The sequence below is a fragment of the Ochotona princeps genome, chromosome 2 (assembly GCF_030435755.1).
Source record: "Ochotona princeps isolate mOchPri1 chromosome 2, mOchPri1.hap1, whole genome shotgun sequence".
Lineage (NCBI taxonomy): Eukaryota > Metazoa > Chordata > Mammalia > Lagomorpha > Ochotonidae > Ochotona > Ochotona princeps.
The window spans coordinates 14,316,636-14,330,118 of NC_080833.1; the positions used below are offsets into that span (position 1 = coordinate 14,316,636).

At 59.2% G+C, this 13,483-nt stretch overlaps 1 protein-coding gene across 2 annotated transcripts in view; it reads right to left on the minus strand.

The window, feature by feature from the left end:
- Positions 1-13,483, minus strand: part of HSPG2 (heparan sulfate proteoglycan 2) — a 96,969-nt gene that overhangs the window by 4,069 nt on the left and 79,417 nt on the right. For both annotated transcript variants that reach the window (XM_058676498.1, XM_058676491.1), the window contains 27 exons: positions 13,066-13,217; positions 12,529-12,670; positions 11,777-11,928; positions 11,259-11,400; positions 11,018-11,158; positions 10,589-10,723; positions 10,177-10,358; positions 9,673-9,868; positions 9,267-9,446; positions 8,784-9,044; positions 7,518-7,722; positions 6,895-6,992; positions 6,281-6,547; positions 5,623-5,732; positions 5,297-5,444; positions 5,094-5,210; positions 4,373-4,484; positions 3,590-3,734; positions 3,402-3,501; positions 3,201-3,310; positions 2,964-3,072; positions 2,014-2,112; positions 1,443-1,664; positions 917-1,161; positions 430-601; positions 224-346; positions 64-120 (listed from right to left, as the gene is read on the minus strand). In XM_058676498.1, the coding sequence (XP_058532481.1) occupies positions 64-120; positions 224-346; positions 430-601; positions 917-1,161; positions 1,443-1,664; positions 2,014-2,112; positions 2,964-3,072; positions 3,201-3,310; positions 3,402-3,501; positions 3,590-3,734; positions 4,373-4,484; positions 5,094-5,210; positions 5,297-5,444; positions 5,623-5,732; positions 6,281-6,547; positions 6,895-6,992; positions 7,518-7,722; positions 8,784-9,044; positions 9,267-9,446; positions 9,673-9,868; positions 10,177-10,358; positions 10,589-10,723; positions 11,018-11,158; positions 11,259-11,400; positions 11,777-11,928; positions 12,529-12,670; positions 13,066-13,217 (4,122 nt within the window). The remainder of the gene's footprint in view (positions 1-63; positions 121-223; positions 347-429; positions 602-916; positions 1,162-1,442; positions 1,665-2,013; positions 2,113-2,963; positions 3,073-3,200; positions 3,311-3,401; positions 3,502-3,589; positions 3,735-4,372; positions 4,485-5,093; positions 5,211-5,296; positions 5,445-5,622; positions 5,733-6,280; positions 6,548-6,894; positions 6,993-7,517; positions 7,723-8,783; positions 9,045-9,266; positions 9,447-9,672; positions 9,869-10,176; positions 10,359-10,588; positions 10,724-11,017; positions 11,159-11,258; positions 11,401-11,776; positions 11,929-12,528; positions 12,671-13,065; positions 13,218-13,483) is intronic.

Consider the following 13,483-nt stretch of genomic DNA (forward strand, 5'->3'; position numbering starts at 1 on the left):
GGGGCTGAGGGTGGGGGAAGCCCAGCATTCCAGGCTCCTCGGCTGGTCATGTCAAGCACCTACCGCTGCCCCCGCTGCCTTCTAGGTGCCAGTCGGACTCTGCTGTGCCATGTCCAGGACCTGTGGGAAAGACCGGGCTCCAGTCAGTGGGCATGGCTCCATTAGGCACTCAGTCCAGCCCAGGGTCCCAAGAGGATGGTGGAGAGAAGCCAGGACTGGGTACCTTGCTGGCAGCGTGGGCCTGAGAAGCCAGGGGGACAGAGGCAGTGGGTGCCCTGGCAGGTGCCCCCATGCAGACAGGGCTCGTGGAGCTGGCAGGGGTTCTCCTCGTGCTCACACAGGTCTCCTGTGGGCCAGGGCAGAGGTGAATGCGTGGTGGGCATGACTGAAGGTGCTGCTCCCCGCCCGGTGCCTGGTCAACACCCCTACCTTTGAAGCCATCACGACACAGGCACTGGAATTCGTACTCGCCAGCGGGCATACATGTGGCACCGTTCTGGCAAGGCTGGCGCTCACATGGGGAGCTGTCATAGCACTGCCCGATGCCTCGGCTGCCTAGGAAGCTGTAGGTGAGGTCCAGTCGCTTGCCATTCACTGAAACCTGTGGGTACAGGGACATCGAGGAACTGAAGGGGAGCAGGAGGCAGGGGCATGAGGGAGCCACGCAACAGCAGGCAGCAGAAGGTGGCTGAGAGTCCCCTTCCCATGTGAGAAGGGGACCAGAGACACCAAGTGGCACCTGCTGTAAGGAGCACCTATCTCCCTGGGCACAGATCCCTTGGTGTTCTCATGTGTTGTCTTCATTTTAGACAGGAGGAAACGGGTGAAGCGGACAGTCCCAGGGCCCCGGTGAGCTGCAGGTGGTGGCTCAGCCTGCCTCCCTCTGCCCTACTCCTTCTCTGGGGCTACTCCTTACCTCACCAACACAGCCACGGAAGTGAGCGCTCATGTTGGTGGCTGGAGACAGCGGCACGGAGGGCTCCACGCCGCCCAGGTAGAGGAGCGTGTGCAGGTTGAGGCCCTGGCTCTTGCCGGGCGAGGAGCGCAGAACAGGGCGGCCTCCGTTTATCCGCAGGCTGCCATCCTTGTTGAGGCGCTCAGCAGACGCACGGTGCCAACGGCCCAGGGCCAGCGGCTCGGGGCTCCGCAGAATGGCCAGTCCTGGATGGGGCAGGGGGGAGAGGCCGCCAGAGAGGGATGGGGACTTGAGTGGACAGGGAACTTCCCATGGCTGTTGGGCATGCCAAATGAGGGACCCAAGGTTGAGAGAGCTCTGGGGACGTGCTTAGCATCACACACAGCAAGGCACAGGTAGCAACAGGAGACCGTGGGTGGCTGACCCCCAGGTCTGCTCCTCCCTGCCTCGGTAGGGTATGAAAGGTCAAGGAGGACACAGAGCTTGGCACTCAGGGTCCCCTCTGCCTCTGGTGCCTGGTGTTTACCTGACCCCAACTCGTAGCGGAACTCCAGGTGGCCGCCAGCCATGGCCAGGGACACAAAGTCCTCCACAGGCCCACTCTTTCCCCCGCTGAATAATAAGATCCCATCGGGCGCCAGTGGCTTGAACTCAACATCCAGGCGTAGCTCGTGGTGTGTGTTGGTGAGGGCAGGCAGTGCCAGGTAGGAGTCGGAGCCCGACATGGAGGGGGTGGTCACTGTGACACCTGCGGTGACAGTTACAGCTCAGTTAGGACTCAGCAGCAGGAACACCGGAGTTGGGGGGAAGGAGCCCAGCCCTGCTCTGGGATCCCTGCCTACCACAGAACGAGCTGGGTGGCAGCTGGGACAGCCCCAGAGCCTCTGGCCTGGACACCACACACCAGGCTGGGAGCAACCCCAGTGAGATAAAGGTCTTGTCTAGGGACCCTCATGTAAGGGACTCAGGCTTGGGAGTGGGGGTGCATGTAGCCAGGTGACTTTGTGCTGGTTCTAGGCTAGTTTTGTAGGATCCATCTTAGTCAGGGGGTCCTGCTCAGCTTGCCCAACCATCACTGAGAGGCTGGTTCCACTCACCTTCCTCGCATCTCGCCCCTGAGCGGCCTAAGTGGCAGCGGCAGGTGTAGCCTCGGCCGTCGGGCCGGTTCACGCAGGTGGCATCTGGCCCACAGGCCTCTGGGGGACACATGGGCCAGTGAAGAGGATGCTGGGATGACTCAGCACGGGGTGAGTCAAAGCCCAGTCTATCGCACACAGGAGGCCTCAGCTGGGACTGAGGCCAGGCTGAGAAGGCTGTCCAGGAGGTTGGGGGGTGTTAAAGTGGCTCTGTGTGTCTGTGGTAGTCTTGACAGTATTGGGTAACAAGATGTGGGTACCATGTGCCTGAGTTATAAGACGGCTAGGTAGTCAGCACTTGGGGAGGACTAGGTGGGCAGGATGGGAAGGGTGCGAGCCCTTGGTAAACTAGATGGTGGGGTGTAGACACCTGAGTAGCCATGCTGGAGGGGGGAGGGTCATTGGCTGGTAGAGCTGAGGGGATGGGTTATCTATGAAGAGTGAGGTGCTCTCAGCTAGGAGTGATGGGGGTGGGCTATGGATGGAGAAGAAAGGGTGGCAATGGGCCCGGTGGCGTGGCCTAGCGGCTAAAGTCCTCGCCTTGAAAGCCCCGGGATCCCATATGGGCGGCGGTTCTAATCCCGGCAGCTCCACTTCCCATCCAGCTCCCTGCCTGTGGCCTGGGAAAGCAGTCGAGGACGGCCCAAAGCTTTGGGACACTGCACCCGTGTGGGAGACCAGGAGGAGGTTCCTGGTTCCCGGCATCGGATTGGCGCATACCGGCCCGTTGCGGCTCACTTGGGGAGTGAATCATCGGACGGAACATCTTCCTCTCTGTCTCTCCTCCTCTCTGTATATCTGACTTTGTAATAAAATAAATAAATCTTAAAAAAAAAAAAAAAAGAAAAGGGTGGCAATGGTGAAGATGGGCACCTGCGGGTGACAGTGGTGTGGCAGCCTGGGGTACACACCTGGGTGGCAGTGCAGGGCCTGTGAGTGCTCGCAGCGGCTCCCGGTGAAGCCAGCCGGGCACACGCACACGTAGCTGCTGCTCTCCGAGTCGTGGCACTGGCCTCCATTCTGCAAGGTAGCCCCCAGGAGTCAGGCCGAGAACACCCCTGCCCTTTCCTCTCCCCACAGGGGCTGGCCATGGCCAACGGCAGTGGCTGGGGCAGTCAGAGGGGTACCCGCTATGGGTGTGGGATCACCTGGCAGGGCCGGTCCCGACAGGTAGGGCAGTGGGAGATGCCGTGTGCGGTGAGGTTGAAGTCGTGGAAGATGATCTCCTCGTCCTGGATGCGTAGTTCCCGGACACAGCCTGTGGGCAAGCAGGTGGTTAGGGTGAGTCTGTGGCTGGGGCTGGCTGCTGGGGAGCCTGCCCATGCCCTGCAGGGCCAGCCCAGGCTCACCGACAAAGCCGCTGCTCAGGCCTGCCTTGGGGATGGCCGCATAGTCAGGGTAGCCGCCCAGGTACAGCTCCTCATTCAGGTCCAGGCCCTGGAACTTGCCCTGGGGAGGTGGAGAAGGCAGGACTGGCAGGTGGACACAGGGCAGGCCAGGCGGAGGGCTGGGGCTAAGGCCCGGGGCCTGAGCTTACCTGGGAGGTGCCGTTGACTGGAGTCAGGTTGCCCACAGTCAGGGAGCCCTGCGTGAGGCTGCGCAGCAGAGTCACTGTGTGGAACTGGCCCAGGGCCAGCGGTGTAGGGTGGCGGATAGTGGCCATGCCAGAGCCTGCGTCAAACCTGCTCAGTGGGGTGGAGGGTAGGGCAGGAGAGAATGGGTGGTGGGTTTGTAGCGAGGGCCTTGGAGGGGCACCAGAGAGCGGGAGCTGTACCTGCTCTTGCAGCCTCAGCTCTGGCACTGCCCTGGTTGTTATGCCTGCTGTGTCCAGCACCAGCTTGTCCTAGCCCTGACCCCTCCCAGCTATCTCCCTATACTCCCTGGCAGCTTTCTGGAGCAGCCCTGGCACTCTCCGCTGGTACCTGTCTTCACTGTACCTGAGTCCTCCCTCTGCATTTCTCTCTGTTTATGACCTGTGTTTCCCAGCAAGGGTGACATTTCCTTAAGCACAAGAACGGAGTCTGTATCAGGGCCTGGCACATGGTGTGTGTTTGCTGAGTAACTGCTCAACGGATGAATGAGTGAATGAAACCTGGCCTGCAGCAGCCCCAGGTCTGAGGTTGGCTTGCTCCTCCACCTTACTGGCATATTGTGCTCCTCCAGCAGAATGGGTGGTCACCCAGAGGGACCGTGATCGTGATAAAGTGCTCCTTCTCCCAGAGCCTCCGTTGTGGAAATAGGACAGTGACCCCTGGACCTCAGTCCTCTGGGCAGCCCCCCAGCCCTTTCTCCCCTAAAACAGGGAGGCCGAGGGTCTCACCGGAACTCGGGCCTTCCACCCACGAGGCCGAAGGAGATGAAGTCGGGCTGCCTGTTGGCCAGGTTGGTGGAGCTCCCTGGGGTCCGCTTCTGCCCATTGTACAGCAGCATTCCTGGGAGGTCACAGCAGTGTGAGGGGCCCCCCTCTAGTCACGGGCTCCCTGTGACCCCTGTCATAGGCAGGACCCAAACCCTCGGGCCTGTCCACGCTCCGGCTGCTATTCCTCCCTCGAGTGCTCCTCCCACAGCCTGGCCTTCTCGCCATCGCAGGGTCGGCACCCTTGACAGAAGGTCTTGCCGGGAGCCCCGACAAGAAATAGATACTGACTGCTTCGCACCCTTGTAGGGTCCCCTGGAAGTGAGTGAGAGAGGCAGAGACTCACCCGAATAGAGAAGGAGGCCTGGACAGTGAAAGTCAGAACCCGAAAGGGAGGGGAGAGAGAGAGAGAGAGAGAGAGATCAGGATGAAGTGAGAAGTGCGAGAACAGGGAGAAGGGAGCAGCAATGGGGACAGGAGGCCTGGACATGGTGCACCCAGGATGGCAGAGGGAGAAGAGGAGGCTGCAGAGTGAGCCACCTGAGGGCAGGGAGCAGACAGCGGGCACAAGCGAGGACCCAGAGTGGGAGACCCCAGGGCAGGGAAGGTTCATGCCACCTGGCAGATTCTCCACCAGGTCCCCCTCTCCACCCCAGCCTCCCTTGTCAGCTCCTCGCCTGCTCACCGTCGGCTGAGTCCGGCCGGAAGGTGATCTTGATCTCAAACTTCCTGTAGGCATCCTTGATGGTGGGCAGTGGCAGGAAGGAGTAGGGGGTCTGGGTGAAGTAGGGCACCACCCGCTCTGCCAGCAGAGAGCACAGGGAACCGTTAGAGTCAATGCTTCCCAGGTAGGGTACTGCCGATGCTGGCAGTGGGGGTTTGTCTTACCTGGCACCTGCAGATGGGCAAAGGCTTTGACCTTGCCCTGGCGGTTAGTAGCAGTGCAGACGTAGGTGCCAGCATCCTGGGGCCGGACTGAGGGCAGCATCAGCATGTTGTTTTCCAGGCGGCTGTCAGGTGGCAGGCTGCCATCCAGCTGTGGACACACCAGGTCTGAGGAGCCCGGCCTTGGCCCACACCTCCTATGGTTGCCTGCTTCCAGGCTCACCTTCAGACTCTAAACATGGATTCTGTGCCAGGTCCTGAGAGCACTGAGATGGTTTACACCCGGTCCTGGCTGTGGCATACCTGCCAATTCCCCGTGCACCACTTACCTTGCTCCAGGTGATGTCAGGTGTGGGGTAGCCCGAGGCCATGCAGGGGAAGACAGCCGCAGAGCCAGCAGGTACACGGACTTCTGGGGGTGTTGAGATCTGGGGCAAGGCTGGAGGGGAAAGAGACATGAACCAACGTGACGATGGCCAACCCCTTGTGTGTCCAGCCTGAGTCCAGCACTGTGTCCCATTTCACAGATGAGGAAATCGTGGGTCAGTGGGGAGAAGCAGTTGCTTGCTCCTGGCTACACAGAGGGAACTGGGCAGAGTCAGGGCTCAGGATCTGGTCTACCTGACACCTTTTCAACATGTTTGGGGAGAAACTTGTGCAGTGCTCTGGGGCCCCGAGAAGGGAGCACGTGGGCTGTGTGGGTGAGCAGGCATGGGGATGAAGCTTTTGTCAGCACTGCATTGATCTGCCGTGTGTTCATGCTATGCCTGTATCACCGGACTGGCTGAAGGGGCTCTCCATCACTACCGACAGGTGAGGACTGTGTGTGGTCTCTCCCCTCCCCCCGCAATGCCCTGCAGCACAGCTCCTTCCCCACAGGTTCCAGCTTTCCCTAAACACACGCAGAAAATCTCCCCAGAGAGTAGATAGGAGTAATGGCAGCATGAGTGTCCCCGCCCCAGTCTTGCTCGCCGTATCCCCAGTCACCTTGCACGAGCAGCAGCACATGGGACTGTGTGGTGCCAGCGCCGTTGGTGGCAGTGCAGCGGTACTGCCCAGCGTCGGCCAGCTCCACATGGGGGATCTTGATGACATTCCCGCTCTGCATGATGCCAGGCCGCAGGCGCCCTCCAACTTTGCTCCACGTCACCTGAGGTTTGGGGTCACCCAGTGCCAGACACTCGAACTCCACAGAGTGGCCGACCACCACGGTCTGCACAGAGGTCCGGATGTTGATGAGCACAGAGGGCAGGGCTGGGGAGGAGGGAGGTAGATGGCCGGCAGGTTAGCCCACAGGCGACTGACCCCTGGCGTGCTGGCACTCGTTTGTATCATCACCTGCTTTTCTTTTCCATGAAGCCACTCATGGACACACAAACCTGCTTGCTCTTTTTGTTTATTCATCCACTGACTCATGTATTCACCAGTGTGGCTGGGCACCCACCACGACACCTACCTCCCTCACAACATTATCAAGCTCCTCACTGCACTAGACACAGCAAAGTGAAACACAAGCATTTTCTGCATAGGAGGCTGTCTGCACTCTACTCTCCTTAGCTCTGCCCCTTGCTCTTTGCAGGGGCCTGAAGCCTCCCTCTTACCTTGGACAACCAGCTGGGCACTGGCCTGGGCTTGTCCCCAAGGTCCATGCGCCTGGCAGACATATGTCCCTTGGCAGCTCTGGTCTAAGTTCTGGATTCTGTGAAGGGGGAGAAAAACGTTAGGGTGTGAGAACAACCGAGTCCTGTTTGGCAGCCTTGTGGGAGGTAACAGCTGATGTGGGTTAGCACCCTGAGTCAAGTTCTGCTCTCCCGATAATCACAGGAGGCATGCAGGCAGCTGGGGGCTTCACATCTGCTTTAGATGAAGACCCTGTGTTCAAGATCCCAGTTACCAAGTAGCAGGGCCGAGACCTGGGGCATCTGTGGACATCTCACTCCAGAGCTGTTTTCTTCCTCCCACTAACAGTAGAAGGAATATGGGCCACGGTTTTTGGAAGGATGTCTAAGCACTATGATTAGTGTCTTCCACAAACTCATTTAAGTCTTACTTAACCCACTGTAGAGATGGGAAAACAGAGGTTCCCAGAGGTCAAGTGACTTGCCCAAGGAGAGTGCTTCATATGGAGGCTCCTCGGGGCGGAGGCTCCTCGGGGCAGGTGCTCTAATTCTGTTCCACCCATCAGCTATGGGCAGAGTCCAGTCCTGACCGCATCCCTACTCACCGCAGCACCCCATCCTGCACGCTGTGGCCAGGAGGTAGCTGGCCCCCTTCCTTGATCCAGCGGAGCTGGGTGCCCCGGTCGCTGGGCACGGCACAGTGGAACTCGACGCTGGCCCCGATGCTCCTGGTCTCCTGCTGAGGTGTGATCTGCACGGTGGGTGGGGCTCCGGCTGAGACAGCAGTGTCAGGGAGTGTGCTGGAGGAGCCTGGGGAGGGGGACATACAAGATTCTGCATGTAGATGTATGTCACATCTCTGACATGCTGGGCCCTGCCTTCCCCAGGCTCAGGAAACCAACAGCCCCACACACAAGGGAGATTCTTGTCCTGGTAACCTCTGACCAGGGAAAGACAGTTCAGGGGTCCATCCATTCATTGGGTTCTTTATGCAGTGAACAGCCATGAGGGCCCACCGGTGCTGGGCTCTGCTTCCACAGTGGCTGGCCTTTGGGTAGGGAGAGTGGGAAGGACTCTGGCCTTTCCAAGGAAGGTCAGCAAAGACCACGTTGTTTGCAGTCAGTGCGCCTGGGATGCTGAGTCTTGGGAGATGGATGAAGGAGGGGTAGTGAGCACAATTACTGGTACCTCTGGTGGGCTGCAGGTTTCCTGTCTATGGGTCTAACTCAGCCTGCATGGAGACACTGTTCTCTTCACTCCACTTGGCAGATGAAGAAACTGAGGTGCATAGAGGCTAAATGCCTTGGCTGAGGGTGCACAGTGAACAAGTAACCAAGCTTGGAAGTCAGCTCTTTCTGACTCGAGGTTCTTGACTGTGGGTTGTAGGATTTGTTGGGCCCAACAGTTCTTGCCTGTCTTTGGACCAGAGGAGACCAGAGAGATGCTGGATTCTCTGGAGATGCACCAAAGCCCTGGGCATGCTGTCTGCCCCTCATGTACTGTTGTCCATCAGGCATCTGCCAGGCCCGTCCTGGGGCCCTGGAGTAGATGAGCTGGGCTGCTGGGATGAGTGGGTCCAGCCCTGTCCTTGTCATACAGCAGTGGGGCAGGTTGGTGTACTAAGAACCTCCTCTGGCAGATAAAAGTGTGTCAAGGGAGGGAAATGGCAGTAAGAGGGGCTGAGAACAAATAAATTGGAGAGAATGGGGTCTTCCTGGAGGAGGCAAGTCCAGTTTGGGCCTTGGAGAACAAGGTAGAGGGCAAAGCGGTCTCTACCCCAAGTTTGGGTCGCTAGGTATCTGTGCTGGGGGTATGGAAGGGACTCGGGGAAAGCTGATTGCTCCTGTCCAGCCTGAGCTGGGGCTACTTACCTTGCACAAGTACCTGGACGAAGGCCTCGGCTAAGCCCACCTTGTTGGAGACCTGGCAGCGGTAGCGGCCTGAGTCCTCAGGGGCTGCGGACTCAATGTGCAGCCGCTCCTTACTGACAGTCACCCGCCCGGGGAGGCTGCTGCCCACGCGGCTCCACTGGAAGGTGAGCGGTGGAGTGCCATGTGCCAGGCATTGTAGCTGCACCGTCTCTCCTGCCCGCACTGAGGCATGTTCTGGGACTATGGTGGCGTATGGTGGATCTGGGGTGGAGAATACAAGGGGACAGGGTGAGGATGGGCAGAGGGCAGCAGGGATCTAGAAAAGCACCAGGGAAGGGGCACAGTGAGCCCAGGGGACTGGAGTTGGGGAGAGTAAAGGTCCCAGTAAGGCAAGTAGCCAGTGGCCTGGGCAGGCTCTGGGGATTCTGTCCAGGGTGTACTCTGGTGCAGAGAGGGCAGTCATGGACGGGACAGGTAGCTTACTCTCCACATGCAAGACGACAGTAGCCTCAGAGTGCCCCAGATGGCTGGTGGCATTGCAGATGTACTGGCCCGAGTCTTGCTGGGCGACCCTGGGGATGATTAGGGTGTTGCCTTCCAGCCGGTGCTGCCAGGGCAGTGGGGCACGTAGCTTGGACCAGTGGATGGTGGGCATGGGGCTGCCTGTGCCAGACAGAGGGAGAGGGCAAAGGTTGGTGGGCTGCCCAAGGGACCATGTCCCAGGTAGGGGTGGAAGGGTACTGGATGGTCTTGTCACTCTGTGGGGAAGCCACCAAGTGGGCGTAGCCATTATTGGGAGATGCCAGTGGGCATGGTGTCATCTTCAGGTCTTTAACTCAGGCCTTAGGCACCACTGCTCTGCTGGCCGGTGGCTAGCCCCTCGCCACACCTGAGGCTGAGCAGCGCAAGGTGGCCGTGTGTCCAGCCTCCACGGTCAGCTCCACTTCTTCCACCTGGGCCTGGGGGGCGCCTGGGGCTACGGTGCCCATGTCCACGATCACTTCCACTTGCTTCTGTGCTGTGCCCAGTGCATTCTGAGCTAGGCACACGTAGGTGCCCGCGTCTGATGGTTTCACTGATGAAATCTGGAAGGAAGAAGCCGTACTTGCTCAGCAGCTGAGCTGAGACTTGGACGCTGCTGCTCTCTGGTCTGGCTTCGCCCCTTTCCCCTTTGCTTGGGTTCAGCTGTCCCATCCGGCTGCTCATCCTGTGACAGCCCACCCATCAATTTGCTCTTCCTTCCCTTCTTCTGTCTCTTCTCTCTTCCCTGTCACTGACACCACCCCTTGTCTTCTTCATCCATTCACACTCACCTGCCTTTCCTCACACCTTTCCTAAGCCCTTGACCAAGGCTAGGTCCCAGACTGAACCTTACACCCAGAGATGGCCTTACCTTGAGCACTGCGTGGCTGTCCACCATCCCAAGCGTCCATGGATCCAGCCTGGCAGGGTAGCCTACCCGGGTCCAGCGAGGGGCGGAGCGGGGCTCCCCACTGCTGACACACTCCAGGGTGACATCCTTGCCTGCCTTCACACGCACGGAGCCCTCAGGGAGCACAGACACCATGGGGGGTCCTGCCCAGAAGAATGACACCCATCAACACACTGGAAGGGCTCTGTTGGTCATGAGGGCTGGCACAGGCCCCAGCCTAGCCATCGTCTGCACATTACACTGATGGGCACACTGAGGCTTAGGGAGGGGAAACGCCTGAGAGAGGATCTGTGGCAGAGGTGGGATTTGAACCTGTAGGTTCTGAACTGAGAATCAGGGCTGGGGCAGGAAGACAAAGCCCTGGGTTGCTCACCGTGCACATTGAGGTTCACGACACTTTGGGCCACGCCGTAGGCATTGGAGGCCACACAGCGGTAAGCCCCATGGTTGCTGGGCCGGGTGCCCACGATGGTGATGACTGAGCCGTTGGGGCTGATATGGACATTGTCTGTTGGGGGGCAGTGGGGTGGGGGTGAGTGAGGGCCTTGGCACTGTCAACCCGCACCTCTCAGCCCACACTCCTGGTCCCTTTGGCCTGGCAGCATTCAGCTTAGAGTCACAGAGGGCAGAAGAGGAAAGGGTCCTTGGAGATGTCTGGGTCCAGCCCCTCACTGTACAGATATGGGGACATTGATGTCCCATGAGGGCTACTGAGTAATTTGTGGCACTTCCCTCACCCCTGGCCTTGCGGCCACCCTGGACCTCCCCATGGACCTCTGGCCCATCTACCTGCCTGACTCACCTTCCAGCTCTTGGTTCCGTGTCTTCCACTCCAGGTTGATGGGGGTGGCCCCATCGTGGATGAGGCACTTGAAGCTGGCATCTTGGCCCTGCTGCACGGTGCTGCTGGGTGGGTCAATGGAGATGACTGGGCTCCTGAGGCCTGGGGCCAACGAGGCAGAGGGTTCAGTTCAGCAGGAGTGGGCTGGCTCCACTCAGGGTCCTTCCTTCCTTGTCCTGCCCATGGCAGCCCCCATACTTACGGTAAGAAGACCCCTCACTGGGTAGGACAGTGACTGTGAAGGAAGCCTCCTGCTCAGGGCCTGAGCTGCCTGTCACACGGCACACGTACTCGCCCGAGTCAGCAGGGGAGACATGGTGGAGCCGCAGAATGGAACCATGAGTCTGTCGAGGTGGGGAGGAGGGAATCCTCAGGGCTGAGAGCCTTGAGGCAGGCAAGTTCCCAAGCCCAGCTGTGCCAGGACCCAAGATGTTCCAAAGGGCTTAGAAGCTCAGGGCTCCAGCTGCTGGGGCTACAAACTGATTCATTCCCAGATTCCCAGAGTTTCTCCTGGGGCTGGGGTGGAGGTGGGTGGGAGAGGGAGGCAGAGAGTGAAACATAGGAAAAAAGCACTTTGCCAGTGCTTTCAGTGCGGAGAAAACTCAGGCCTCTCAGCTTCCAGGCTGGCAAACCACGTGTCCCTTTGTCTACATGAGCATTGGGGCAGCTGCAGGGCAAGCTGGGTCTGCTCTAGAATCATCCCCATCCTGGCCCCTGTACCTGGTGCTGGGCAGGGAGGCTGCCACCACGCTTGTACCATGTGACCTGGGCATGGGCCTGCCCGGGCACTACGCAGTTCAGATCCAGGGTCTGCCCTTCGGCCACATGGGAGGAGGAGGCCTCGATGTAGATAGGCTGGGCTAGTCCTGGAGCTGTGGGCACAAGGGTGGGTCAGAGAGGCCAGGTCCTTGTGCCCTCCGGTAGAGACCTTAGGCGGTGGCACTGGAGGTGTAGCAGTTTCAGGGTGGCTGTCATAGGACCTGAAAAGAGTCTCCATTTTCTGGGGGCTCAGAAGTCATTGAGACCAAGGACCAGGCTCCCACTGGTGGAGTGGAAGGGCAGGGAGGCCACCAGGGACTGGGGACACACAGGAAACTCATGAGGGCATTGGTTATGTATCTGTGAGCATCCAGGCTGGCTTGATCCTTCGCCCCCAGCAACACCAGGGCGTATATGGTGGTGCAGGGGGTTAAGATGCAACCTGGTATGCCCCATTCCATACTGGCATGTTGGATACTCAGTGCTTCTGATTCAGTTTCCTATAATGCCCTAGCCCTGGCTCTTAGGGTCATTTGGAGAATGAATCAGCAAATGAAATCAGTTCTTGTTCTCTGTCTCTCTTGCTCTGTCACCTTCCTTTCAAATATTTTTTTCAGGGATTTAGGAAAAAAGACAAGTCCTGCTGGGGCAGCAGGGAGGAGCAGGGCTAGGAGGGGGCCCCAACTCTGTGCCCGCGGCTCCATGTCACTCACCAGGAATGGGGGCTGGGCTGGCAGGCTCGATGGAGACCAGGACAGAGGCCTCCAGGACACCTGAGCTGCCGACCACTCGGCAGGTGTACTCGCCGGAGTCAGCAGGGGACACCTGGTTCAGTCTCAGGATGTGGCCGTGAACCTGACCAAGTGGAGGTGAGAGTGAGGAGGGCAGCCAAGTCCTCTGGTCCCAGTAGCCCAGGACTGTCTCACACAGCAGCACAGGCTATATACTCTGACAATAAATGCTCAATGTGCCAGTTTTTTGGTTTCTGGTCAGAGCAAGTCAAGGTCTTGGGCAAGAGGTGTCTTATTTTTTTTTTTTCTGCACCTTGGCTCTGGCACACGTGGTAGCCCTGCGTGTCTGGTCTGTGCCTGCCCTCTGATCCCAGGGATCTCTTGCATCACCTCCCAGCCCCCATGGTGGGGCTCCCTCCCTGTGTCCCCTTCCTTCCCTTTGGGGATGGATTTGGGCAGGACTGGGGGCGGGTGTAGGGATGGGGAACAAACATGCATCCTCTGTCTCCTGCCTCTTACCTGGTGCTGGGCGGGGAGGCTGCCCCCACGCCGATGCCACGTGACCTGGGCATGGGCCTGCCCAGGCACCACACAGCTCAGATCCAAGGTCTGCCCTTCAGCCACACGGGAAGAGGATGTCTCGATGCGGATGGGCGGGGTTCCACCTTGGGCTGAGGCACAAGGAGATTGTGAGCTGGGACTCCCATGCTGTGCCTCAAGCCTTGCTGGTGTGCCCAGATGTGCAGGTCTCCCGGGGACTGGCTGCATTCCACTGAGGCCTGGACCAGCTGAGTTAGCCTGGGTGTGGCAGCAGATGTTCTCCCTTGCCCCACCATCCCCTCCTCCAGCACTCAGTGCCAGTCTCCTGCATGTGGAGCACCAGTATTCCCCAAACTGGGATAGTGTGGAGTGAAGAACAGACAGCTCCACGTGTAGA